This window comes from Epinephelus lanceolatus, chromosome 11, assembly GCF_041903045.1.
Source record: "Epinephelus lanceolatus isolate andai-2023 chromosome 11, ASM4190304v1, whole genome shotgun sequence".
NCBI lineage: Eukaryota > Metazoa > Chordata > Actinopteri > Perciformes > Serranidae > Epinephelus > Epinephelus lanceolatus.
In genome coordinates, this window is record NC_135744.1 from 26,112,415 (window position 1) to 26,140,009 (window position 27,595).

Consider the following 27,595-nt stretch of genomic DNA (forward strand, 5'->3'; position numbering starts at 1 on the left):
CGGCGTCCAATGCAAAGTTCAGACGCATGATGGACACATAACTGACAATTCCCCCGTTCTTTTGATCCAGACTGGGGATAGATTTGAGTTCATTCACAATTGTGATCGCTGATATTTTGAACAGCAAGCGTAGGAGCCCGCACAGTATAAAAGGGGGCATATATATGAGCTAAAAGCGGTGGGGTTTATGGGCACAGTGGAGACTCTCTCTGGGGTGCAACATCGCTGCGAACCTGTTTAAACCTCATCCTTCACAGGTTTCATTACGCACCATGAGCTCCATTTATAAAAAAAAAAAACTGCTGTGTTGCTTCTCAGGCAGGAGCAAACTTACAAAACACCTCGAGTAGGAGGAACACTACTACTACAACTACTATTACTATAACTCCCACCACTTCCAGAGAGCCATAATGGAGCCGGTTTCACCGTCCCACTGTGCTTCCAGCGATTGGGGCGCAATAATGTTGACGGATTTGCGATCCAACCCAAGACAGTGCACTGTTCTTCCAATAGCAGCTTTAAGTGAAAAGGCGTGCCTGCCTGGTTGCCCCCCCTCCACCCCTCCCTCCTCCTCCTCCTCCTCCTCCACCACCACCCTCAAAGTACTCGATGTATAGTTAAAAAATGGGAGGGCACACTTGAACCGAGCTGCTCTATGAAGGTAGGCTGCAGCGTGTGTTTATTGATGAGATGAAAAGAAGATGGAAGTGAGAAATGAAACAAAGTAAAGGAACATATTAAAAAAAAACTATACGCGCTTCGTCGGGGGAAAACAGGGGGAGCCGTGGAAACGCTGTCGCCACTTTTTGAACGAGCTTCGAAGTGCAGGTAAGAAATTGAGAAAAGTAGGAAAAGGGATGGGTCTTTACAATATCTATAACGCTATTATTACAGAGGGGGGAAATTAGAGGGATTTCCCGTAGAAGAGATTAAAACATGCTCGTTGACTTTCGGGTGATGTGCATGAAAAACCACTGACTTCCATGTAGTTGTGGCTGGCTTTACCAAGCAAATATTAAGCTCTACATAATCGGAAACTTCATTCTTTGCAGGATCTCAGACATCCAATAAATGTGACGCCAGCGTACGAAATGAAATGAAACGAGTCCCGCATGTTAGGGGACTCAGTTTTTGGCTGCCAGGGGTTTTGTTGTCCATTTATATTCGACTACAAAAATGCGCTGCCCTGGCATGACGCAAGTTTCCCCATCTGTCATTATTCTCACCATGCCCCTTTACCTTTAGCCCTTTACTTTCGTATTTGCCCGTGAGCCAGGCAGGGGACACTTGAGAACAATACTCCGGGCAAACTGTGCTCACAGGTCTGTTTCTCTCAATCAGCGAAAGCCTCAGCGATGCTCGCAGGCTGCTTGTTCACATTTTACACACTGTGAGCCCGGAACAACTGTGGCAGCCGACGTGCGCATTTGGCTTTTAGGTCAGTTATTTGAATCCGAGGAAACGCGCTTCCTTTATTGCAATTAAACACTATCGCGCACTCTCGTTGTGAATCTATTTCTAAAATACATTTCAGTTTGCAGAAGTTGCCGAAAAGATGCTCTCGATATCCGAAATGCATAATATTAGCAGCGGCTCGTACAGCGCGTACACTCAGACAGATGTCTAGCCTACATTTTTTATGAATTAATATCAATACGGCGTGGCATTTATGAGATGGGGTTACATTAAGATATGCTCAGCAGGCGGAGGGAATGCTGGCTAATATTGTGTCTGAAGGTAAAACAATACTGCAGGTTCAGTTTCTGAGATAAATCACAACTAGATCCAGTGGGACTCTGGTCTGGATTTTTGGTGCCATGTTTCTCAAAAAAAAAAAAAAAAAAAAAAAAAAAGAGAGAGAGAGAATGATCTTTTTAATTGTCGCAATCCGCGTTTGTTCACATGCACAGTTTGTGGGGAAGGGGTTTGCGATGTGAGGATGTTTTGGCAAAAGGGTGGCCTAGATATGGGGCCATGCTCTGGTGTAATTAAAGTTGCAAGAGACGCTTCCTGCGTGCCTTTTGAGACATTTTGTTGCAAAATATTCATGGGCAACTCGTGATCCCTTTGCTCCTGCTTATCAGATGGCTTTATGGAGGCACTTCACCTCTTGGATAAAGTTAAATATGTATATATGTTCAGCGTTGGCGCAATAAAAAATAAATGGAGCAACGACTGTCCGAAATTCACAGAAAGGGCCATGGGGAGTTGGGCCGGAGCAACATGTCAGTCTTGTTCTTTAGGGCTCCATCTATCCGTGCGCGCCTCTGTGTATCTGTGTGTGTGTGTGTGTGTGACTGCAAAAGGGACAGAGAGCGTGCGTGTGTGTGGCAAACAGATGTTGTCCCAAAGCGCTTGGCTTTGTCAGATAAAGAGAGTAATACAGCGTGTTCTTGTGTCTATTATAAGCGCCACTGATGCTTTCTACAATACAACACGGTCTGGGTCTGATTAATAGGCACAGGCTCGCCTATAGCCCAGAAGTTGTGCGCAGGTATAGAGCTTTGCGTCAACACATTAGTCAATGTCAGAGGTTGGTTCCGGTGTGGTCATTGAGGCTGTGTACGCGAGAGGACGCAACACAAGAAGGCCGGTCCCGGGTTTGACACAGGGGGAGGCTGCAGGAGAGCGCATGCAGCGCTGCGTCCAGCTCCGGTCTGTGGATGTGCACCTGTGTGTGTGTGTGTGTGTGTGTGTGTGTGTGTGTGTGTGTGTGTGTGTGTGTGTGCGCGCAGTTTTTTTCCTCCTCATTTTTTTTTACTACATATTATCCCTTCTCACTTTTGTTGTGATCACTTCCTCTCCCCGCCTTCATTCAGAATATGTCTCCACAACGTAAATGGGCTGCAGTCCTATAGGCTTGGTTATGTAATTGATGGCTACACTGGATCGTTTGTTTTCTGAATGGACACATTTGGAAGAACACAGAGCTGAGCACAGCCCGGTGTAGCAGAAATGCAGCATTTCACTTTGATGTAAGATTACAGCTGGGCATGATTATAAATCTGTCCCATGAATTGGAGCATATTGATTGACAGGCCGCATGTGGGTGAGTAAAGTAGGAATTATATTGTCACAAAGAGTACACTGGATGGAATACCCTTCATCTGAAAAGAAACTCCACATAAAACTTAATACCTGTATTTTTGGACATTTTATTGTTTGATGAATTGGAGGGTGCTTGTCTTGTGTGTAAGTGAGCTCTCAGCACAGCTTGATGTCAAAAACTCTCGTTTTATCAGCACAGAGGTGTACAGGAGCTGCTGGGAGAGAGACAGCCATTATGTGCCTTGGGAGTGTGTATCAGGTGCTCAGTTTCATCTCAGTTAAGTCACTAATGAGTATTTATATGTATATATTCCACATTTACATTAATATTCACAGTGTTTGAGCCATCGCCATTTGCCAGCTTTCTGTGTCACGGCTAAAACCCACCCATGACTAATGAATATTTAAGAGCATGTCTGCAGACCAAGGAAACTCATTATTATATGAAGGAGACCCAGCAGATAAACTGTAGACCTCCTCAGATGAAGGCAAGGGGGGGAGAGAGGTGTTCAGTTAATCCACACTCAGCAATCAATCCCAATTTTCTTCTGGCTTCACCATCCTTCACTCGTCCTCTGTAGCTTGTCACCCTCTCTTCACATTCAGCCATTTATTATTGACCAGCAAACTCACACAGTGTGTGTCCGTAGCATTCAATTTTGAAATGTTTCGTGCTGATTTAGTCACTCTTTCGCACATTTCTCCCACCTGATTATTTGGGTTTACTCAAATGAAAACGTGCAAGGAAGCCATGCTGTACTAATGTAATGAGGGCTTCTTTTGGAGAGACATATAACAAAAAAACAATCATTTTGTACTGTACATGCACACAGATGGCAGGTCAGTATTCCAAAATATTTTTTAAGAGCTGCAAAGGCACTGTTGCCCAAATAGGCAAGATAGAGACGTCTCTCTGAAGCCTCCGCAGTGCCACATTTCTGGTTATTCCCACACCATGCAGTCATCTCCACCAGGCTTTTACCAGGTAATTCTAGTGGCCCATTGCCGACATAATTAAATCAATAAATATATGTTCATTATGTTGTTTCAATGCAGCGCTCTTGAAAAGAATTTTAGGCGTTGGTGGTTTATTGGGCAGTGGTGAAAAGGACGGGAGAGGTGGGAGAGAGCATGTAATATTGGTCATGAGTGGATTTTACCTGAATCCACTGAATCATGCAGTGCTTTTTATTTTGCCCTGAACATTGTTAAGTACATTTTTTTTTATTTTAATATATAATTCAAATCCAGAAAGTGTGCATTTGGTTGCAAATGTAAGCACACACTGGCAACACACTAACAAAAAAATATAAATTCTTGCATGCAGCACCAGTGTAAAATTAATATTGTAATTCATGACTCTAAGTAGGGCATTTTAACTAGTATAACAAAAGACGTAAAAAAGAAATATGCACTTGAGTCCATCCTGGCACTTTGTCTACCCCAGTTGAACATATTTGGCAGCCATTTTGGGAATGCAGTAGAGATCCATCGATATAACGAGCCACTTTGTGGATTATATCCAGAATGTCACAGTGCTTGTTAACTGCTTGGCCTTTTTGTCTCAGACAGTGTTTATCCTTTTTCCCTCCTTTTTTTTTTTGTTCCTGTATAATTCTCGTTATAAGAATATTCCCCCATGGAGCGAAACTAATCTTTGATGTGATTGCCAGACTGAGACTGTTTTCAGGTGCACATCTTAAAGTTAATGACAAGTCTGATAATTAACTACAGAATAGCCTTCCAGACTTTAATAGATTTTAAGCTTAAAGATTTGGTTTTTGTTTAGGAAGTGTGCTTAAAGTTCCCTGCCTGATGTTTTACAGCAGCTGCAGCTTTAATACTGCATTTGAGTCCCCAGTTACCATGGCAACCCCCCAAAAAAATCAGGCACCTCTAAAGCTTAAGAGAAGTCTTGAATTATTTTATATTAAACATGTTGTACATATTAATTTTATTCATATCTCTTGGTCTTAGTAAAAGATCTAATTAGTGACTAACAGCTAACTCTACCTCAGTGGATTGTTAGCATGCATGGATTTTTGCAAACTACAAATTATTGGCAGGCTAGCTGCCTCCTGGCTAACTGGCTTGGATCCTTCTACCCACAAAGCACCTTTTTCACACATAACATGCTTCTCTTCACATGATATTATTTTTTTTTATTCTTGAAAAACACTAATAACACAATTGCAAAACCTATTGAGAATCCGCACAAGTTGCCTTTGTAATTAAGGAGAGAATTTCCCCTTCAGCTGCATTATGCAACACAGAGAAGCTGTTACGATGAGTTATGGTGATTTCCTCCCAGCTATAAGGCAAGGCTGGAAAATAATATGCCTTGTTTAAGGGGAGGGAAATTTTGTCTTGTTTATTGATGATCATTTTGCCAGGATAAAAACATTTTGGAATAAATCAGTTATACATTATGCATTCGTAATGCTTAAGGAAGACTTTTATGACAGCTATAGTATGTCACATTTGTGCAGACTGGCTCAATTTGTCATTTCATTGAGCAGGAATTTTCCAAAATACTCCCCCCTTTTAGTACCTTGGCAGCAGGAATCGAAAAGACTAGTCATGAAAATGACTTTTGTGAAACTTAATGTCACTCAAAACCCAGTGACTTTCAGAGCATGCAGCATACTGACAAACCAAAAACTTTAAGGCATGTTTTTCAGTTTTCAAAGGACTTTTGTTTTGGAATCTCCCCTCCCTGCGAGTATCACAGGAATGCGTAATGAAAGCACACATTGAGACTGAATAAGTATTTGCGAATGTGCCTTGCTGTTGTCAGGAAGCTTTTGTCCGATTTTAAAACTTTATAAAGTCTTATGAAACACAGTTAATATACTTATGAGGGTGAAAAACAACACTGTTTTATGATTGAGTGTTTTAAATTTTTCCAAAATATAAAAGAATATAACACACACTTGCATCAGGATAAACCTGTTGTGCCTTTTTTAAATGTTTTTACATAAAGGTGATAAAGCAGTCTGTTGTACAATCTAGTTATTATACAATTTTAAAATATTTTTACAGTAACACAACGTAAAATTCATTTTTTCCAACTATCAGTTGTTGTTTTTTTTAATATCTGATGTTGTTTTGTACATACACAGGACATACAGTACACACAATCCACTTGTGGGTGTGACCATGTGTTTCCATTACCTTTTCTAAAATTGCTAACAGACTCTTGATTCATGCTTCTTTATATTTGCAGTGCTGGTTTTAGTTTTTCATTAAAAGTCATGTGTTTGAGCAGCGGTGCTATAAGACCCAAATGTCACGTAACAGCTTCAAACCAGAGGGCATTTTACAACAAGTATAGAAGTTTTTAGATCTATGCAACTTGTTGTAATAATGTATGTGTGAGTCCTATTAAGACATTTTCTTTGCCAGAAGCAAGCATTTAAACTTAATTTGTATTCCCTCTCTTTAAACACACGCAGGCCCAGGCATTCAACTGATGTGAAAAATGTATCCTGGATTCTAATAGCGAAGTTGTATGTTTGCCAAGGTGCATGTGTGTCCTCAGTTCACCCTGCAACCCATATGGTTTTGTACAAGTCACGGTGAGATCACTGCCTTGTTGAAGGGGAAAAGTATCTTAAGGGGGTTTAAGGAAATTAAAAAAAAACAAGTAACTGATTCTCCAGTAACTTTTTAACCTGTTTTTATAGAGAATGAGTGCTGTGCATTTTCAGCTTCTATCTTGGCTTCAGGAAGACTTTGTAAGCCTCGTGCCAGTAAACAGCGCTCACAGCAGCCAAAATGTTAAGATTGTGCACAGTCTCGCTCGAGGTACATCGGTATGCACTGTGCAATGGGTAAACTTACCAGGAATTATTTACACAATAGTATTTGTGTTGGGGTTTTATCACAAAATGAAGATTGCTGGACGTATTTCCACAGAAAACTGTATTTTATTTTCCATTTTATTGACTGAAACATTTGTTTGTTTTAGAATCCAGCTGCATGAAGTCACTGTCAGACATTTTGTCTTCTGAAAGATATTCTTTAACGAAGAATTTTCTTTTTGAATAATAATTTTTCATCGTGAATATGAAAGGAGTATCTGCTCTGATACTGTCTACATTGTTTATTGCCCTGAAAATGACCTTGATAAAGACAGGTTTCAAAATAGCACTCCTTCACGAAGCCGTAACTCATCATTAATTTGAGTAACAGCTTCTTATGAAGAAATGAATGTTTTTGTTGTTCTTGGACAGTTGCGGGTGATTTACGACAGTTGGTCCACGTGATGAAAGAAGAGCACGTGTAACCTGTTCAGCAGCAAACAAATTTTCAGTTTTATCAAAGTTGCCGGGCTTGTTTTTTTTCATCATTCATTTGAAGTTTAACAAAAGAGATTCAGATCCGTCTGGAAACATCAAGTCTAGCTCATAACACCTGCATTACATTTTCAGTACAGATGCAGTCCATGTGTCAGGCTCCACGAGATATTTAGGTGGTTAGTGCACCAGTGTAATAGCTGTCAGTTGTGGCAGCAGTGGCTCTTAGAATAAAATAAATAGCAGCAGCTGTGTAAACCAACATTAAGCCTATTTTTAAATAATTTCTATGACTAGATTAAATGACATGAATGCATTTTGGACTAAATGTTTTTTTATGGCCTTTGAATGCAGTTGGCTCGTATCTCAATATACATTCAATCATTCACTCAGTATTTTCTCACTCCAAGGCTGTTCAGGGTCATTGCAACGTATCCCAACATGCATTTAGCGGAAGGCAGTGCAACATCCTGGGCAGGTCACTGTGCCAACACACAGACAAACACACTCAGGTAACAGGAGCTAGTCATTAATGGTATTCTATTGGATTAACTTCACATAAAAATCCCCGTCGCACAAAGATAAGTGTAAAATCTAAACCTTACTCTTCCGCTCAGTCTAACAATGACACTATAAATGACTTAGAGGTAGCACAGACATGTGGCATGATTTTTTTTATAGTGATGTTACCAGAAACAGCCGATGAGCTTAGGTTACACTCTGGGGCTTATGGGCTATAGATTGTTACCATCAAAGATAATAATTCTGCTACACTGAAAGAGACCACACTGACCGGCAATTCATGTGCATTAGTGAGGCCAAAAGGCCAGATGATTATCATAAACGGAGCTGATGGGTGGTCATGTTATCTCTGCGTTTTGTGCTGTGAGTTGACTCCGTAGTGACTCTGCTTTCTGTATATATAACAGATCACAGCAGACAACCTAAACTACGCCAACATTTAATAATGCTGGGGGAAGCGTACAAAAGAGTGTGTTAAAGAAGAGCAAATAATAGATCCGATACACAGCCCAGGAGGCATCACTGTAAAGACACACTATGTCTTTGCAGTAGAGGAAGGCATGATTGGTTATCAGTGATAATGTGTACACAACGTATAAACTACTACACTCCAGCCACATGGCAACATAGTTTTCCCCTGCAGTCAATGTTGAGCTCTGCGTAATGAGAAAAGGTTGTGCGCAAAACAAAAACCTGCCTGCGAAACTAATTTAAAACAGAATTTTACACAACGGAGAACAAAGCACAGACTGAAATTAAAAAGCAGTGATTTACCAAAGAGTGTCATTTTTTAAAATGTTGCCTAAAATTTTGACACACCAGTTTACCGTTTCTGATGCAAGTATTACACTAACACATAATGAACGCTCTGATGTATTCAGTGTTGGTAAATGTGGCTCATATGAAGCTCATAAGCAGTGGTGTAAGTCGGAGTTTACATAAATTATTGTAGCTTTGTATGTGTTCACTTCTTGTCATCAGTTTTTAGGGCTGGTGTTGGTGAGGCAGTAAATTTTCTCCATGTTACTGTGTAGCAGTGTGTGTCTCACAGTGTGGATGTAGTCAGTAGTTTTGCAAAATGACTCCACCTATTATAAAGGACCTATGTTAGCTGATACTTTCTATAGATCACTGACCTTATTGTTACCTCCACCAAGGAAGTTATGTTTCCGGTTTGGTTTGTTTGCCAGCAGGATTATGGAAAAACTACTGGCTTGATTTTCATGAAACTTGGTGGAAGGGTGCAGCATAGGCCAAGGAAGAAACCTTCAAATTTTGGAGTGGATTCGAAACATATTGCACCCAAATAATTTTTTGCTTTTGTTAACATTGCAAGACAGGGCATGTGGTTTTGGCAGAGGTCTGCCCTCTCTTATTTTCCAGAGGCCTGTTTAGTGTGAGACCCCTCCTGCGTCTCTGCTTTGCCTGCTTGTGTTTTCTCCTTCCCTTGCAGGTAGTGGGCTGGTAGTGCAGGTCGTTGCTGAGCTGCAGGCTCACCTGGGCTGATGAGCTCGCAAGCCTACAAAGCTGGGCAATTCGGTCTGCCTTTCTCTCTCTCTCTCTCTCTCTCTCTCTCTCTCTCTCTCTCTCTCTCTCTCTCTCTCGCGCAGCTCTCTGAGCTCCCACGTGGCCTCCCAGTTTGGCTGCTTTGTGTTGTCTTTTCCTTTAGCATGCAACATCTTCAAACATGAGTTCTCCATTCACCCTGGCACTCGCATATGTTACTGATAGTTCACATCTCTTTAGTTTGTTTTGCAGGTGATGTTTTTTAATAAATTGTTTCACTTTTGACCTCCACCCTTGTGTATTTTCCCTCCTTTTGTCTGAAAATGGGGGCTCATCCATTGATGTAATGAAGACTTTGTGTAAACCTAATTTGGCAGTTTGACTCAACTTATTGTTCAGGTAACTAAATATGTATGCCAAAACTGGTAGGTTTTTGTAGTCACAGTTTTGGTGGGAGAATGATACATTGGTTGGTTGTGTCAGTAGTTGTTAATTTGAGGGTGAGAAAGCTTTTATCAGTCTCATGCTCAGCTGTAGTTCAATTTGGTGGGTTAGAAATAACTTCTTGGCCTTTAGTTCAGCCCTTCTTTGGGGTATCTTCTCCCTGGCAAGTTTATCCCATGGGTTAGTGAATCTAAGTAGAAGCGACTTTCATGTGGAAGTGGTTAGAGCTATATGAACAGGTTTATGTCGGTGGTTTAAGGGTGTGGCTGCATAGCAGGTGCTTTCGAGTCCCACTGGTTTTTGTGATTAAATACTTCTTGCTGGGAACTGCTTGAAGACCTTGAGTTTGGATGGGTAGTTCTGGTCTGGTTATAGTTAGTGGGGTTTGCTGCTCCTTTTGTTGAGGCTGTAGTGAGTGTATATAAGGCCATTGTGCAAGTGATTTTTGTGAGTATATTGTGTACTATAGACATCAGCTCAAATTTCTAGATGAAATCTAGTCTTGTTGAGTTTGTCTTTACTAGAATGCCATTGAGACGATACACGAGGAGGAATCTTTTTTGGCCTTTCTCTCATTTCTTGTGAAATTCTGTAGTTGGCTTGCTTAACACGTTCATCTTGCATCAGGGTATTTTATGGATAAAGTTTCCTAATGTGGTTAGATTGCACCCCTCCCCATTAGATTAACAGCAAATGTTACCTCTGTGCCAACTTTTGTTGATTTCAGACTGCGCTGCAGCATGTCTAAGTCATTATATCTGTGTTTTATTGCTAAGCTAGGCTGCAGACCTCTGGACCAGAGGTGGTAACACTTGGTGAAAGTGTGTATAGGGCACTCGTGGTCATCTGTTTCAGTGTGTCAGCATTACACTTTTAGATGGGTCATGTGTCAAATGAGCTGACGAGACATATATAATCTGTATTTACAGCCCAACCTCTTGCCACACTATAAATACACTAAAAAGTGCTAACATCCATACGGCTCAAATTAAGCCCAGAATATTTAGTATTAAGTCATCTGGATGTTATATCTTGTTCACATAATGAGCACAGTCTGTAGTTGAAGACACAGCATGTTGAAGGTATCGTTAGTTTACCTGAGTAATGACTCACTTTTATCTCAGCCCTATGGCATGTGTATTGTTGTTGCCGTAGCTACAGGCTGAAGAAGTATGTTACGTCATAAAACCTTTTGCAAGGTCCATTTTCACCATTTCCTCAGCTTCTGCATTGTTAACCAGCAGCACGTCATTTTGGTGAACCCTTTTAAAAGACAAGTAGTGAGCTCGGGAGAGAGGCTAGCTTGCTGATCCTTGAAGCACAGACCAGGCAACAGAAAGTGCAGGGTTGTGCTGAACTGCTTAAAACACCCTCGTGCATTTTTGAAAAAGTTCAGCTCTGTGCTGGACCACCTCGGCACTGGCTCGTGCACCCTCGTGCAGCTGCTGGGGAAACACATGGCAGAGAGGTTCTGAGGCTGATCACAATCACGTTCACAAATGAGGAAATAATGTTGGTGGTTTAATCAGATTTTTTAATTACAGGTCCCCTTGTGCACAAATGTGTATGTCAGGACAAGCCATGTGCAGAAAAAATATTTAGATTCAAACTGTCACCTATACTGTATAACACATTACATCAGAGTCAATGTCATGACCACCTTGTCACAATTCACTTATCTAAGACATGTTGCTGTTTGACCACATATATTTATATACGTGTGTGAGAACACCCTGAGTGCAAGCCTATAAGAGCTGTCTATGTAACCCAGCCTTAAATAAGGCTTGTGTGGACACCATTTCTTTTTTTCTGTTTTTAAATACTGTACATGTGAGAGCATGTTCATTCTGTTTTGTCTCTCTAGTGACAAACATAGTATGCACTTAACCTAAACATATCCAGAGGCTGCGCTGTGCTGTATGAACTGCATGCTTGTTAGCAGAAGTCCCACACTATCCTCTCATAATTCAGCACAAAGCATCTTTGTCCTGCTTTATCTCCCAAGGACATAAAGTCAGGAGACACTTTGTTTTCTCTGAGAGATATAAAGGTGCTACAGCCCCATACGAAACATTTCACTTGTTGAGATCTTGCTTGCTTATGTTACTTAAATAGAGACATATGGACACACACACGATATGATATTTCTCACCAAACGGAATTAATTAACTACCCTTTATCATGATACACTAGTAACAGACAGCAGAGTCCTGTATGAGCATCTTTGTAGGTTCATGAAGATCTCTCAATGGCCCACAAGGTCCTTTTTTGGAGAGGCAAAATGTCCTCAACGTGTGTAGTAGCTGTAGAGAGGCAGTTGCTGTGGACACTTGTGCCTAAATGATAACTCTTGAATTTAGCATTATCTGCTTCGGGGGTTAGAGGTGTTTTGGAGACTATCATATGAGTAGTCAGATGGTTCTTTTTGGTCAAATGCTCATTAACAAAAGCACAGCCATTTGCCAGTTCTGAGATTCTTCTTGAAAGCGTCCTTTCCAGCACCAAAGCGAAATACTGTCTTTTATAATTTTAATGGCCGTAAGCCAACAGTGGCTGTTTGTTTTTTGCCCTCTACACTCCTTTTGGAAACTTCCTAAAATACAGCGTGGAACATTTACTGATGCCACTAATTCATGACTGTTTGTGTGCCTGAAAAAAAGTATATTAGAAGTAGATTATCCTCCCATCTGTAAATAGACAAAGGATCTGCTATGGATAACGGGTGGTGGTGGGTGTGTTTTTGACAGAAAATGACGAAGTTGAACAAGCTGTCCTGTCAAAAAAATATTTAAACTGTCCTTTACTTGTGTAATGGCATTGTAGTGTGTGTTGGTATTTGTTTGCTCGAGGAATTTATTTGAAAGCCGCACATCCTGTCACATTTGATTGGCTTTCAGTTGGACTGAATGTGTTATCACATTGATCTGCTGTGCTATTTGAGTCATTTTAGTGGCAGCGGAACTAAACATGAACAGTCTGATTAAATTTATGGCGACAATAAAGAGTTAACAACAGTCCCAGTTAGTGTATGATGTACAGAAACGCAGTTATTCAAGCAATCTCGATTGAGCAGTGGCCATAGCATTACACTGGCACGCTGTAATTACTTCACAATGCTTTGACCAAGTAGGAGAGCATTCACATCAGGAAAAAAAAAAAAACGGTTGTGAATTAATGGAATGCTGTTTTACAGCGTTTGCATATTTTTAAACTGTCCCTGGTGGTGAGGTTGAAATCGAAACTGTAGTTGTGAAGGAAGAATCACTGGGCTGTGTTGTAGGTGAAGAGTCAGTTCAAAGTACAGGAACGAGTTTTATGTCAAAATTGTTAGGACAACACTTGGTTCACATGTAACTCATACATGTTTTAAATTATCATCAGACATTTAGACACATTTCAAGAGAATATCTCATTGGTGATGTGGTGTTAACACCATATAATCTCAGTCAGGGGAGAAGGAAGGGAGAATGAAAGAAAAAAAAGTGTAAAAAATCTTGGCTCAACTTGTCAACTGCCTACGTGCTTGTTGATGATTTTCAGTGACTGCTATAAAGGCAAATCAATTAAATTTCGAGACTGTGAGGTGTTTTCTGCCACGTCTCCCGATAAATGTGTGTGTGTGTGTGATTTAGCTGCATTAGTTACCTTACCTGTTAATTGCTTCACAACGTTATAGACGAACACTCGAATGTAATAAGAGACACGGCGCTCCAAATTACTCAGATTCAATCAGCCAACACAACATTGTTGGGCGGAGATGAATATTCAGTTACCTGAAAGAATAATTTTTAATTGTGCTGATCAAAGGGAGCCAAGACACAGTAGCATTAGCTGAGGTATAATTTGATTTATTTTTCAGAAAAGTTTGAGATGTTGACTGATTACGGCGAGCCGCAGCCGTAAATTGCATAATAAACATTCTGTGTCTTTATTGAACACACCTTGAATTGTCAGAGCAACACTTGAATATTGCTTCAAATTTCTCAGCGTGCTTGCTACACATTTACATTGTGTACTAAATCACATTAGATCACATACTCAAACCATACTATTAAAGCATGATTTCTGGCAGTTTATATGCTAATGCACTTGGGCTAAATGGATGATTGAAATTAATAATTACAATGTTGGACAGCGATGGTTAAGCAGCAGAGATTTCAAACAAACTCATAAATTACTATTAATTAGGTGCAACACAAAACACTCTTGATAAGTGCAAATCTGCATCAGATTCGTGGAGGTGCTGTATGCACACGCATGGACATGAGCTTTTCCACAATGCCCTGTGGGCCTTTTGTCTCCAGATTTAAATGTATCAAGGGCCTTGAATATATGCTTGTAGTGTGTGTTGTAAGCAGTATTTGCATATTCAGGATGTATATTATTCACATGGCTGATACTGCTCCTTTCATAAAGCACGCCTCTTATGTCTGTTCTCAACCCCATCCCCCATCCTCACCATTTTAACCCCCCTCCAACACCCCCCACCCCACCCTTGATTAACTAATGTCCAATTCGATGCAGCGTATTTCATGAGCTTGTCACCTAATACAGGCAGCTGATTAACCTGGAGTCTGGCTGGTGAAGTTGCAACCCTCGTCTCCCTGTCTTCATATTTTTTTTTTTTTTGCCCCCACCTCTTCCCCACCCTCCACCACCACCACCACCACCACCACCACCACCCCCCCCTCCTCAGTCTTTGTTGTGGCGGCAGCAGCAGAGCATGCATTGCATTGGCGGTCTGAAGCATTGTGTCTGATTTCCAGCAGACAAACTGACCTCTGGGGATTTATTGACAGCAAACTCCACAGAGGCAGACACAGAGCTGGGAGCATGGAGAGGCAGCCAGAGAGGGGCGGAGGGTGTTGGGGAAAGGTTTCGTAGGGAGGGAGGGAGGAAGAGGAGGGGGCACAGACGGAGAGACAGACAGATGGAAGAAAAGACGGCGAGAGAGTTTCGACGTGATGAAACAGGAAACAGGTAGAGGCACACAGAGAGCGAGATCAATACGAGGAGGGGAAAATACACACCCCGAATTTAGTTTAATTCAGAAATTTGTTTTTTTGGTGGAGCGTTGGGAAGTGAAAGAAAATGGCTGCCTCCTACAAGGATCTAATTAATTTTGAAGGATCATCAGCCCCTTTAGTCCAAGGCAGGGTACAGGAGGGAGGGAGGGAGGGAGGGAGACAGACCCCTGGGCTGATTAGAATTCACTGCAGGTAGGCGCTGGCTGCTGCTCACCCACTGTGTCACGGCTAAAATGGAATCACTGTTGTGAGTGGCAGTCTGGGCAACTGAGGCCTGCTTCCCTTGGCCTGCTCCTTTGTTGCCAGCATTCACCTCACTTTACCCCTTAGGCAGGTGGATTTACATGTCTGGATGGGCGAGGGAAGCCAGTGAGGGAACATATATGTTTGCATTGTCTAACAGTAGGCATGAAAAAAAAAAAAAAAATAGGGCCCATGGCATCAGAATACAGTTACAACTCAAGCTAACTGCTGTAGGAGAAGGAAAAAAAAGGTCAAATATTTGCCACTGTTATGGATTCGAGTATTTTGGCTTGTGTGTGTGTGTGTGTGTGCACGGTACTTTAAAGAGAAGGCTTTAACATGATATTTTTGTTGGTTTTCACATGGGTTACACCTACAGGAGGATTTATAGCTTGGGTTAGATCTAGTTTTTAAGTTTGGTAATAGAACAAGGCTCATGTTTGGGTTTTAGGCTCCATAATAAAAGGCCTTATGGTTACAGTTAGAGTTACGTTTACAGCTAAAGCTTAAGAAAAGGGTTCAAGTTTAATTTCAGATTTAGGGGTTCAGGATTTAACTGTAAAATGTATTTTCTGGCCTGACCAAGGCAGGGGAACTAACCAGCATGTGTGTGTGTGTGCGGTGTGTGTGTGTCTTAGTGCCAAAGAATAATCCGCCTCAGTATCGAGTGATCACCCTCTGCTGCTAAACACGCCATTACTTGTCTATATCTAATCATCAGATTTGTTAGTTGACAAGGACATTTCAAGAAAGCAAGTGCACGTCTCGCTGCCCGCTGCACTTCTCAATGTGAGGCCTGTGGGCACAAAGCAGCCTGTGAACGCAGCTATTTCAGTTTTTACACTTTAACCTCTCCACTCTGGCTCTCCCCCCGAATACTCTGCTTCTCTGTACTTAACTATCGATAAAATAATCTTCTTGTTTGACCATTTTGGAGCCGCATTCAAGCTCTAATGTGTATCTGTTACCTTGACACCTAACACAGAGGTCACTTGCTTTAAAATCACATACTTTTCATCTGAAGATTCTGTCTCAAAGCGGGAGGTCTATTCTTTGAAAGTGCTTGAGATTTGTAAAAGAATAATATGTGTGTCAACATTAACGTGCAGGTCTGGTCAAATCCTCGCCTCGCTCTGTTCATTCAGCAACACACTGTTGTTACTGGCATTTCACAGAGAGCACTTGGTGTTCGTGTTGTAGCCAGCGTGACAGCTACGAAACGTTTTTTTACTATTTCCAAAAAATATTTAAGAGTGTCAGATCGCACTTGTAATCGTGATCCAAACTCCAACGAATGATAAATATTCACATCCTGACACAGGCTGTAATTTCCACATACTTAAAGCTCTGTTGGTGGAAATGTTTGAGGGCGCTCCGACCAGTATGGGACTAATAAGAGATAAATTGTGTTTTTTCATTGGTTCAGCGCCATTTTTTTCTCCGCTCTTCCTTGACCTTAAATGATACCATTATTTGTGGCTTTAATGTGGTCGCTGTTACATCATTTTGTTTCCACTCTGAGGTCAAACCTGCATATCAATGTGTGTGTGTACAGTATGGGAGCAATTGTGTGAGGCTTTCTTAGCGTCACCAAACCAGCCCATCACATGCTCAATGTTGTTGAATGCCTGTCTTGTGTTTTTCAATGAATGCCTTGTGTGTTTAATATGTGACTTTTATCTATTATTACAACTTCAGATGTCTGCTCCACGTCTGTTTTGGGCATCGTCTTGTTGAATTTGTGAATTTGAAAATGAAAAAGAACACGTCACACACACACACCACACACATGTACACACACACACTTTGTAGTGTGTGTGTGTACATAAGACCTTTTCCAGAATATTTAATCTAGATTAATTTATACGGAATTGAGATCGCTTTCCTTGGTAAGGGTGTGGTTTTGTTGCCCAGCGGCTTAGATAACTGCCGATAGAAGAACTGGCTCTAATACCAATATTATATTCAACCTCGATTTGTAATTGGATGTCATGTGCACACAGGAACGTCCATTCGTCTCTCTTTGAAAACTCTTCACACATCTGTTGCAGCGTGTCTGCTGAAGATATTTGTGTTACTGTGGCTCCCGGTTCATTAAGGGAGTGGCAATATCGACGAGGCAGTATGTGGCATTAAGATTTGTCTTTGTCTTTTCTCCCCCCCCCCCTTTCCAAACACTGTGGCAGAGCAACACATGATTTGGACAGAGAGGACTGACAGCCTTGCCTAGCACCCGGCCTCTGATCAGCCATCTCCACCAGCAAACTGAAGCTTGACCCGCACTTCATCACCAGCCACACAAGCATCTTCGGAACAAAACGTCATCTAACTGTGAGTACTGGACTGCCTCTGTTTTTTATTTTTTCCCCTTTGCGTGTAAGTTAGAAATAACTTAGCTGGAAACAGGCATTCAGACTTTGTGCTAACACTATTGCACTGCTTCTGCAGCATGTTTCAGCTGAATTCCACATCATTTGGATAGACAAATCTCTAACTATCAAATTTGGTTTCACTGTCAGTACCACTCTTCAGTTTATTTCTATCCGATTCATAACTGCATTCCAAATTATAAAGCATTTCTCCACATGTTCACATTTTTTTGTCACACAGACAACGTTGTGTATTGATTCTGATATTTCACCACCAATACGTTTTCATAAACATATTTGTTATTCATTGACAGACATGGTGTAAAATGAATTATCCACAACATTTACAACATGGTTTTGTACAGTTTCCAGACTCAAAATGAGGACATTTATCTTGGTTTCAAGAAAAGGGTTGTGTTTTACAATCATTCAAATAAGGTCAACCACTTTAATTACATTACACTCAAGCATGTTAATACGCAAAAAAAATTAATTCAACAGCAATTATGGAAACCCACAATTTGCATAATACTTACTCTTACTACCTATATCTCATTTAGATTCATATTTTCATTTCTTTTAACATCCAAATGGGGAGGAAGGCATCTTAAGTTATCTTCCACGCTGATCAGCCGGGTCACATCTAGTGTATTCCTAGGATAGTTAGGAAGCGCCATCACAGTGAACACATGGCTAACAAAAGAGGCCTGTTGTCATCTAAGCCCAGTGCGCCACCTAATGGTGGTTGGAGGAATTTCAGGAACACACACATGGTGAGAGAAACTTGTAATAATAATTAGACGGGAACCATCTTAATTGTCTTTCACCTTGTCAATGTGAAATTTTTAAACCATGATTCAAGAGACAAATTTAGCTCTGATAATTTGATTCTCATCCTAAAATTAAAGACCGGACTGAGGGGGACAAAATTGGAATTACCATATCTGTATTATGGTTTGACCTTTTGTGTCTGTTTATAATAAGCATCGATATTACTGATATATTTAACTGCAGCGCTGTGACTTGGTTGTGTTTTTAGAAATACAGCCAAAAATTAGCTTGTCTTTGTGATGCATTTGCTAATAACTATCCGTGTATACTTACTTGTTCAATTACATTGTTTTATTATCCCTAATATAACAGTAATAATGTAAACTAACAATGTTAATATATGTGAGAATCCTTATTACAACCAGTCTAGTTAATTGTGTTTGTGCATAGGCATCGATTTCAGGGGGACACAGGGGACACGAAAGACATTATAGTAGCAGAGGAGTTTAATTTTGACAATGTTAAAGATATTTAAATCATAGATGATGCAGACAAGGCACAAATTGTTACATAAAAATTTACCAGAATGCAGGAAATTAAGTGTTTGAAGATAAAATTATTCTGGCAGAGGACCCCAAATCCTTTGTTTCATATGTCCTCCCCGCCCAAAAATGAAAAGGAAACCTGTCCCCTTGTTTTTGTGGTTGTATGTGTCCGAGGTTTTAAGTCGGGTGTGTTGCTTCCTGCTTCCAGGTGACATCAGTTGCAAGGGGATGACCGAGCGCATTCATAACATCAATCTCCACAACTTCAGCAATTCTGTACTTGAGACCCTCAATGAGCAGCGCAACCGTGGGCACTTCTGTGACGTGACTGTTCGGATCCATGGAAGTATGCTGCGAGCTCACCGGTGCGTGCTGGCTGCTGGAAGCCCCTTCTTTCAGGACAAGCTGCTCTTGGGCTACAGCGACATTGAGATCCCTTCTGTGGTCTCAGTGCAGTCCATCCAAAAGCTGATTGACTTTATGTACAGTGGGATTCTGCGGGTATCTCAGTCCGAGGCCCTGCAGATCCTCACTGCCGCCAGCATCCTACAGATCAAGACCGTCATTGATGAGTGTACACGCATCGTGTCCCAGAATGTTGGCTTGGCTGGGCCGGGGGGGTTCCCTGTTATACCAGGAGACTCTGGTCAGGAAACTCCCCGTGGCACACCAGAGTCTGGCACCTCGGGGCCCAGCAGCGACGCAGAGTCAGGTTATATGCAAGCAACATCACAAAGCATGGACCGTGCATACACATCACTGTACTCCTACCCCGGCCTCACTCTGCAGAATGGCACCCGCGAGCGCCCCCTGTACATTAACCCTATGTCAACAAATTACGATCCGACTCTCAGCACTCAGAAGGACCAGCAATCTCAAGATCCGCCCTGGATGAACCGCATCCAGGAGAGATCTCAGCAGGTCGACCGCTTCATCTCTACGGCGGAGTCCACTCACTGCCGCAAGCAACCCCGACCGGTACGCATACAAACAGGAGGGATGCACATAAAGCAGGAGGCCGAAGATGAGTACAGCTGCTACGATAATTTGGGGGACTGCCAAGACGACACTGACCATACTGAGGGTGTGGAGGGTGAATCCAAGGTTGAAAGTTTTGACTCAGGGGTGAGCTCCTCCATCAGTACTGAGCCAGATGCTATGGAGCAGCAGCCGTACCTGACGGGCTTTGGCCGAGACGGGGGCGGGGACAGTCAGCAAGGTGATGGAGGTCCAGTGCAGATAGAGGTCAATGACTCATCCCCGGAGCAGTTGCAAGAAACGGAGGAAGGAGACACATCCCACAGCACTAGTGACAGTAGCATGATGCAGCCCCTGCCAAACTCAGTCATGTCCCAGTCCCTGCCAAGTGCCCAGCACTACATGCGGCCGGCAGAATCACACACCAGCAATCTGAGGATGCCGCTCACAGTGACCAGCAATTCCCAAGTGATGGGCACTGCTGGAAGCACCTTCCTGCCCACACTCTTTCCTACACAGCCGGCTAGAGACAAGCCTGTATTTTACCTTCCTGGCCAGCAGCAACCCCAGTTTGTGGCAGTGCCGCCCCCTGCAATGCCATCATTCCCGAACCCCATGTCGGTACAGCAAGCGCCAGCTCAGCAGCAACAGGCTGTCGGAGGAATCGGTTCGGGAGAAAAGAAGCCCTATGAATGCACTCTCTGCAGTAAAACCTTTACTGCTAAACAGAACTACGTCAAACACATGTTTGTCCATACTGGTAAGTCCAAATGTCTAGTAGTGAAGATTTTTATTCTACGTTAGTAAGCCCAGTAAAATTATTGTGTTACCCATAGTTGATGCAGATGGTGGCTGTAATGTAGCAGTAGAAATATAATAGAAATATTTTTGGTTATTGGGTGAAAGACTGTAACATCAGAGGTCTTATTTCAGTTATGATATGAAAACCTTTGTTCTACTCCTCATACTTACACCATGTTATAGAAGTGTGTTTCTTCATCATGATACAAAACAGTATTTTAAAAAAAATCATATTTATTACAGTGACAAATGTTACTGTAGCAATAAAGCTGTTCCCTTTTAACATAATACACAAGTGACAAAATGCACACTGTGAACATTAGTACATAAAACATATAATGTATAATGTTAGTGTGTTAGCTAAGCTTTTATACTGGAAAAGTTTGAAAACAGAGCCTCACAAATACACATTTATTAGGTCACAGCTGACTGTGTGTGACTGTAGCGTGTCAGTAGATTGCTCTTGCAGCACATCATTACACCGTGCACTGCTGTCCTCAAGCACTGACAGCCTTATCAGTCATAAACTGTAGAAATCATCATCACAGATAGAAAGAATTAGATATCATATAATTACATGATCTCACAAAAATGGCCTTCTCAGATAGCAATTATTATTCATTAGAACGTATGGCTTGGACAGATCCACCTGTGACGGCTATTTAAAACCAGTTTTTTTTCCCAGTTTTACTCACACAACTGTGAGAAGCAGAGTGGTGCATGTTGTGAAGAAACGTCACTGATCAAGAGCTGAACGTCTCATGGCAGAGCGTTACTTAACCGTCTAAAAATCCCCAACATATTATTCATTAAAAAAAGGTAATCAAGAGATATTTTGTCAAATATAATAGATGACCTCTTCAAAAGGCACCTTGATGTAAGATGAGGGTGTAAAAAAGACCTTCAACAGTCATTTAAAAAGACTGAAAATTCCTAAAAATATGAATTTGCACAACACACACACCAATACATGATACACATGTGTGTCATTGGCTGCAATAAAAAGACAAAGGAAAAAGCTTTTCAGTTGTATGAGTCATTGTATTGCAAATATAAACGTAAAAATAGACAGTAAATACACCTGTTATATATGTGCCAGCTCCATGCTATGTGTGATCACTGATCTGTACCTGGTCGGAGCAGCTCCAGAAAAAAATAAAAGTTAAATATAAGTGATGAAATATAAGTATAAATTACTGGCTTCATTAAATCAAAGCAGGTAGCTCCACATTAATTCACTCAGTGCAGCAGCAAACAGTAGATACACAGGACTTCATTAACTTGCGTGACGCAACTTGACTGTTCGCAGTGTTGTCAGTCTCTTCCTCTACCTGTTAGGTTTGCCGAATTATTAATATGATAATATTTTACAGCCGATAACGTTAGCAGAGACAATTGTGTAAAATGAGCTTACGTCTGAACAAAGTGACAGAAATACCAAATGGATGCATAAATTATTTGGATCATGATCGAATGGGAATGAACATTATTGTGTGTTTTTTTAATTCTTCCCTGTAGCTGCACCTTTCTATGCCTGTAAAGTCATTACAGCAATTTTTACTTTTCATAAAATATTAATGACAATGGGCACATGTTGCCATAACTGCATCAGAGCTGATTATAGGAAATCTTTTTCTCACAAAGCTGAAGCACACAGCACAGAGTGGAACCAGCATCATGACACAGCTGATACAGGTTTATATAACTCTAGGTGGATGTATGTTCCAGTACTGGAAACGTAACACAGGGGGCTTCAGGCATCAAACGTGTCTGCACATGTTCTTCCATGTTTTGTAAACCTAATCCTCAAAATGTGTCTCTTCTTTTTTTCCCCTTAATGCTTTTGTCTTACATGTACATCCAGGTGAGAAGCCTCATCAGTGCAGCATCTGCTGGCGCTCGTTCTCCCTGAAGGATTACTTAATCAAACACATGGTGACACACACAGGGGTGCGGGCCTACCAGTGCAGCATCTGCAACAAGCGCTTCACCCAGAAGAGCTCTCTCAATGTCCACATGCGGCTGCACCGTGGAGAGAAGTCCTATGAGTGCTACATCTGCAAGAAAAAGTTCTCACACAAGACCCTGCTGGAGAGGCACATGGCCCTGCACAGCACAGGCAGCGCCATCACAGGGCTGTCGGGGAGCGCAGGCACCCCGGGCCCAGTCTCCATTCCCATGCCTATGGCTGTCCCTGAGCCTGGAGCTGGAGTGGTGGCCCTCGCCATGCCAGTGAGCGGAGGTGCTGGAGTAGGGGCTGGGGTTGGAACAGGAGTGGGTGTAGCTGCAGAAGCGAGCTGCCAAGAAGGGACCACCTACGTGTGCTCCGTCTGCCCTGCCAAGTTCGACCAAATGGAGCACTTCAATGACCACATGCGAATGCATGTCTCCGATGGATAAGTACTAATAGATAAACTTCTTTCAAAAAGAATGACAAATAAAATGGCACTAGATTTTCCTTTTCTTATTTTGAGGTATGAAGAGTAATGAGTATAGACACTGGCACATTAAGTTTCCCAAATTTTTTTTTTTTTTTTTTCTGTTATTCTAAAAGAAAAAAAAGATGGTGGCCTTAAGGCTTAGTAGTTTGATATTGATCTACTGGATGGATCCTAACTACAGGCCTCTAAATGTATGCTTTCCTAAAATACTGATTTATGTGTTGAACACTACCGAAAGGCCTACGAAAGAAACACATACACACAAACACACCTTTAGTGTAGACATGTCTGAATGAATATACATGTGTATATATGAGTGTCGGTGTATTTGCATGTGTCTGTCTGTTTGTCCGAGCGTGTGTGTGTGTGTGTGTGTGTGTGTGTGTGTGTCTGTGTGTGTCTGTGTGTGCGTGCGTGTGTGTGTGTGTGTGTGTGTGTGTGTGTGTGTGTGTGTGTACAATGCCGTGAAACATAAATCATGGCAGTTGTGAACCCATACTGACCAGTTTGGAAACTATAGATGTCCAAGCTTACTGTGGTATAATTTACAACAACAATAACAAAAAAATCATCTGGGGTTGGGCTACATATTCCCTTCTAAAAATACTGATGGTCACAAGATTGCCTTCTTATGTAAAATAAAAAAAACGGAGAGTAGTTAATTTGACACTGGGTTTTATTTATTCCTATGGTATTAAGGGATTATAATGCAGCTGTTGTCAAGGTACCAATTTCAATCATTTTACTGAAATGTAACTTCCTGTCGGTTGCGACAGGGACGTATATTTCTCACTATGTTTTGTAATTGTTGTCCATGCATTTTGATGGTTAAGATTACGTTTACTAAATTAGGGTGTGTTGATGAGACAGTATTTGAGCAAAAATATGTTTCTTTTTTTCTGAAGTTTGGAGTTTAACTCATTTGCATACACTGCCACTAATATCCTAAAAGACTGTTAAGGCTAGTAGACCTCTTCCATTTCAAAACATGAGAAAAAAAGAAAGATTCTTTTGCTGATGTTTTTTTTTTGTTCTTAGCCTTTCACATTCACAGTTATGGCAGGCTGGCATATGCGACTAAACTCTCTCCTTCATAATTGCTGCTCTTCAACTTGCACCTGACTGTTATGGGATGTAGATTCAAATTGTCACTTTAACTATTATTACTGAGTAGCCGACATGGTTGTAATTTGATAATCGAATTATAATAATGGGGGGGTTTAGGCTTGTTGTTGATTGGAACAGTGTTAAAGAGGGAGGGATTTAATTTCAATCAAATTTGAATGGGAAATAAATGCCATCCTGATCCTAGAACCCCCGTATTACCTGTTCATTACTATTGCAAAGCTATTTCAGCAAGTGGGAGCTGAACGCATCACTCTTTGTGTGTTGGCTCTCCCTGAAGGCTCAAATGGCATGCAACGTTCTGAAAGGAAATACAGTCCCAAAGCAAAACAAGTAGCTCCATTAAAATCACACTGTTTCCTGATATATACCACAAGTTGCAGATGGACTTTCTAGACAATAGTATACATTCCTGATTTTTCTAAAAAAAAAAAAACCTAGACACAGCATGTACAGGTTAGATTTGGAAGCTAGTGTGCGCAAGTTGTCATCCCTGCATCACATCACGTAAGGCTCATTTATGATATTTGAATTGTTTTGTATTGCTTTTAATCGAAATAGGACACACACACACACACACACACACACACACACACACACACACACACACACACACACACATGCAACTACCTGCAACTGCAATCTGAAGGATTTGCTCATTTATGTGAGCAAACACTTTCGTAGTTGTATTGTTAAAAGAATAACTAACTGCATACAGCGGTCTTGAAAAGACCTGCTGTGGATTCAAGGAAAAAAAACAACAAAGTGCTACTTTGCACATTTTCTTAAAATGCCTGTGCTTAATATTTAATCATTTTTCCTTAAATGAACTTCTATGATTTTCTTTTATTCAATTTCAAAGGAGTAAAAAACATTTTTTTAAATCTTGATAAGTGGACTGCATTATTTTCTTGCATATATGTTGCACTGCTTAAACCAATAAGTGCACTACTGTTAACAGAGATATTATAGTTTTAGAAAAGAGGATTTTTTTTTTTAAATCTAACATTTGGTTGTAGAGTTCACATGTAATAGAATAGCTTTGTTTCAATTTATTCATTAAGTAATTCAGCGGTTCTTGGCTTTTGTTATCGCTTGCAGTTACCTACAGTATATCCTCGTGCCGTGTTAATGCAAGCATTCATTTTTTTTTATTTAAATATGTACCATTACGTGTGCTCATCTATGTTTTAACCTTTGAATTCATTCTTTTTATGGAGTCAGTTCCCTATAATAGTTAATCAATCACATTTCTTTAGATACAGACAGAATTTTCCTACCAGAACATCCAAGCCAAACAACATTAACAGTGAAACAGCAACAGTAATAATAAACACAACTCCCGTCCAACTCTGTTGGCGGAGGTAATAATAATATCTATTATTATGTTATTAATAATAATAATACATTTATAATGTGTGTGTGTGTAACATAAATGATATGTGTGTCCTAGAACAACTTTGTGTGGGTTTAAAGGTGTGGGGAGGTGATGGAATGCAGCTTCTTTGATATCTGTCTGTCAGTCGTAGACGGTTGTGTCCCTTCCTTAGTGTTCGTATGTCTGTGAGTGTCTGTGTGGTATATAGCCTAATCAAACTGTTAATAAGTGGAATATCTGAACTGTAGGGCTTCCTTTGCAATATGCAGCGCAGGTACTATGAGAAGCAGCTCTCCAAACCTTTTGGGCGAATACGGCACCCGTAACATTTGTTCCGAGATTTAACGAAAGCCTGGGTCAAGTACCGTTGTACTTCATCGCACCCGTTTGGAGAAGTTCTATCCAGCATTTTTTAAATTTCACATAATTGCTACTAGATTGCTGATCCCTGTGGAGTCAGCTGAAGTGAAGTCAAGTGATGAACATGTGAGACCTGGAGAGATATTCTGGTTTCTCCTCATCTTGAAAATATATATTATATTAACCACACATGAGAATATAGTGAGTCCTCAGTAAAAGTAGCACATTATTTAACATTTGATTGGGCCCGTCTCCTATGGTGTGCATATAAGCCTAAACTGTATGGTTCCTGTTTGTAGCTGTTGTTGCCAGGATGGCAATATTGCTGCATGCTAGTGCTATATTTGTCTCTACACAGCACGTGGAGGGTAATCTCATGCCTTAACAGACAATGCACTAAATAGAATATGTAAGCAACTGCCGAGATCTCTTTCCAACAGTACTGCCACATGTATGGCACACAGCTCATGGTGTTGGTGTTTGTTGTCTGTTCAGTACCAAGTTTAAACACTGCCAAACTAACATCGTCACTTCTTTGAAAGCGAAGGCAGAGACATTAAATTGAATTGTTTCAGTGTAACGTGTGTATTCAGTAATCTAGCATTCCTTCATGGCACCTAAATTTTACATATTTTGTGTAAACACATATATCAAATGCACTATTGACTGTAGCTAGATGAGTACAACCAGCTTTGTGGTATCATTGGTCTAAATAGTAGGTTAAGTAGCTCGATGTTGGTTTTTTGAAATATTTGATTTCAGAATTACACTATCAAACGTTTCTCTCTTTCTCTTTTCTTTTTCTTTTTTTTTTTTTTTTTTTGGAATAACAAAAGTAGCCAATCTCAACGTTATCCGGATGAGGGCTAATAACTCGTCCCATCGTCAGTTGACTTCTTGTATCATAAGGTGTTTGATAGCAGACCAGGCTTGGAAGGGGAAGAACCTTCTCTCCAGTGTGTCATAACGTGCTATAGCATACCCAGGCTTTTTAACCCCCCCCCCCACCCCCCTTCCCCAGCTCCTTCCCCTGTTGCATTAGCATCACACGCTCTTCACTGTCCATAGTTATATATTCCTTATACTGCTTCAGCTACTCGTGGTGGTGCTTAATTCTCTTTTCTCAGTGTTGCAGAAAAAGTTGGTTGAAAAATTGTTGAAAAGTTGCAACATTATCCAGAAAATAAGTCCTTATCTCAATCGTGCTTCTTCTAGTTGTTAGTTTGAAAAAAAAAAGAAAAAAGTCTAGACTTTCTGTTTGCAAAGTGTTCGCATATTTTCCAGAACAGAACATATTGAAAACGTAGATAATAGCCTTGAGCCTGCAGCTGTTTGTATTGTGTTTCAAATATATTACTGTTCATGTTTTGTTTATAGTGTAGAGACACAGGGTCTACAGTACATTGTTGTCCTTCTTGCAGTATGTTTAATTCATCATTATACTTCTTTATTTCAGACTTCCTCCTGCTTCTTTTGTTTCATTTTTTTATGGTGATCATAGTGGTGTTGTTTATACATACATAGCTTCACGCAGCTGGATAAAGGATAGTCAGTTATTGAGTCATATTTCACAGTGTACTATATATGCTTATATGCTTTGCATTGAGATGAAAACAAGGAAATGGAAGATAGTAATGGTGAGGGGTCGCGTTGAGTAAAGGAACAGGTTCATTTTATTCTGATAAGCTTGCGTCTGTCTTCCTGTTCGTCTTTCAGTCTGTCTCCACACATTTTTAAGT

At 40.9% G+C, this 27,595-nt stretch overlaps 1 protein-coding gene across 1 annotated transcript; it reads left to right on the forward strand.

Moving 5' to 3' along the window:
• The first annotated feature begins 639 nt into the window (after positions 1-639).
• Positions 640-23,660, forward strand: zbtb20 (zinc finger and BTB domain containing 20). Its single transcript, XM_033645494.2, has 4 exons — positions 640-828; positions 17,275-17,419; positions 18,982-20,511; positions 22,417-23,660. Exons 3-4 carry the CDS (start codon positions 19,002-19,004, stop codon positions 22,950-22,952), a joined length of 2,046 nt encoding a protein of 681 aa, XP_033501385.1. The 5' UTR covers positions 640-828; positions 17,275-17,419; positions 18,982-19,001; the 3' UTR covers positions 22,953-23,660.
• Positions 23,661-27,595: the final 3,935 nt, after the last annotated feature.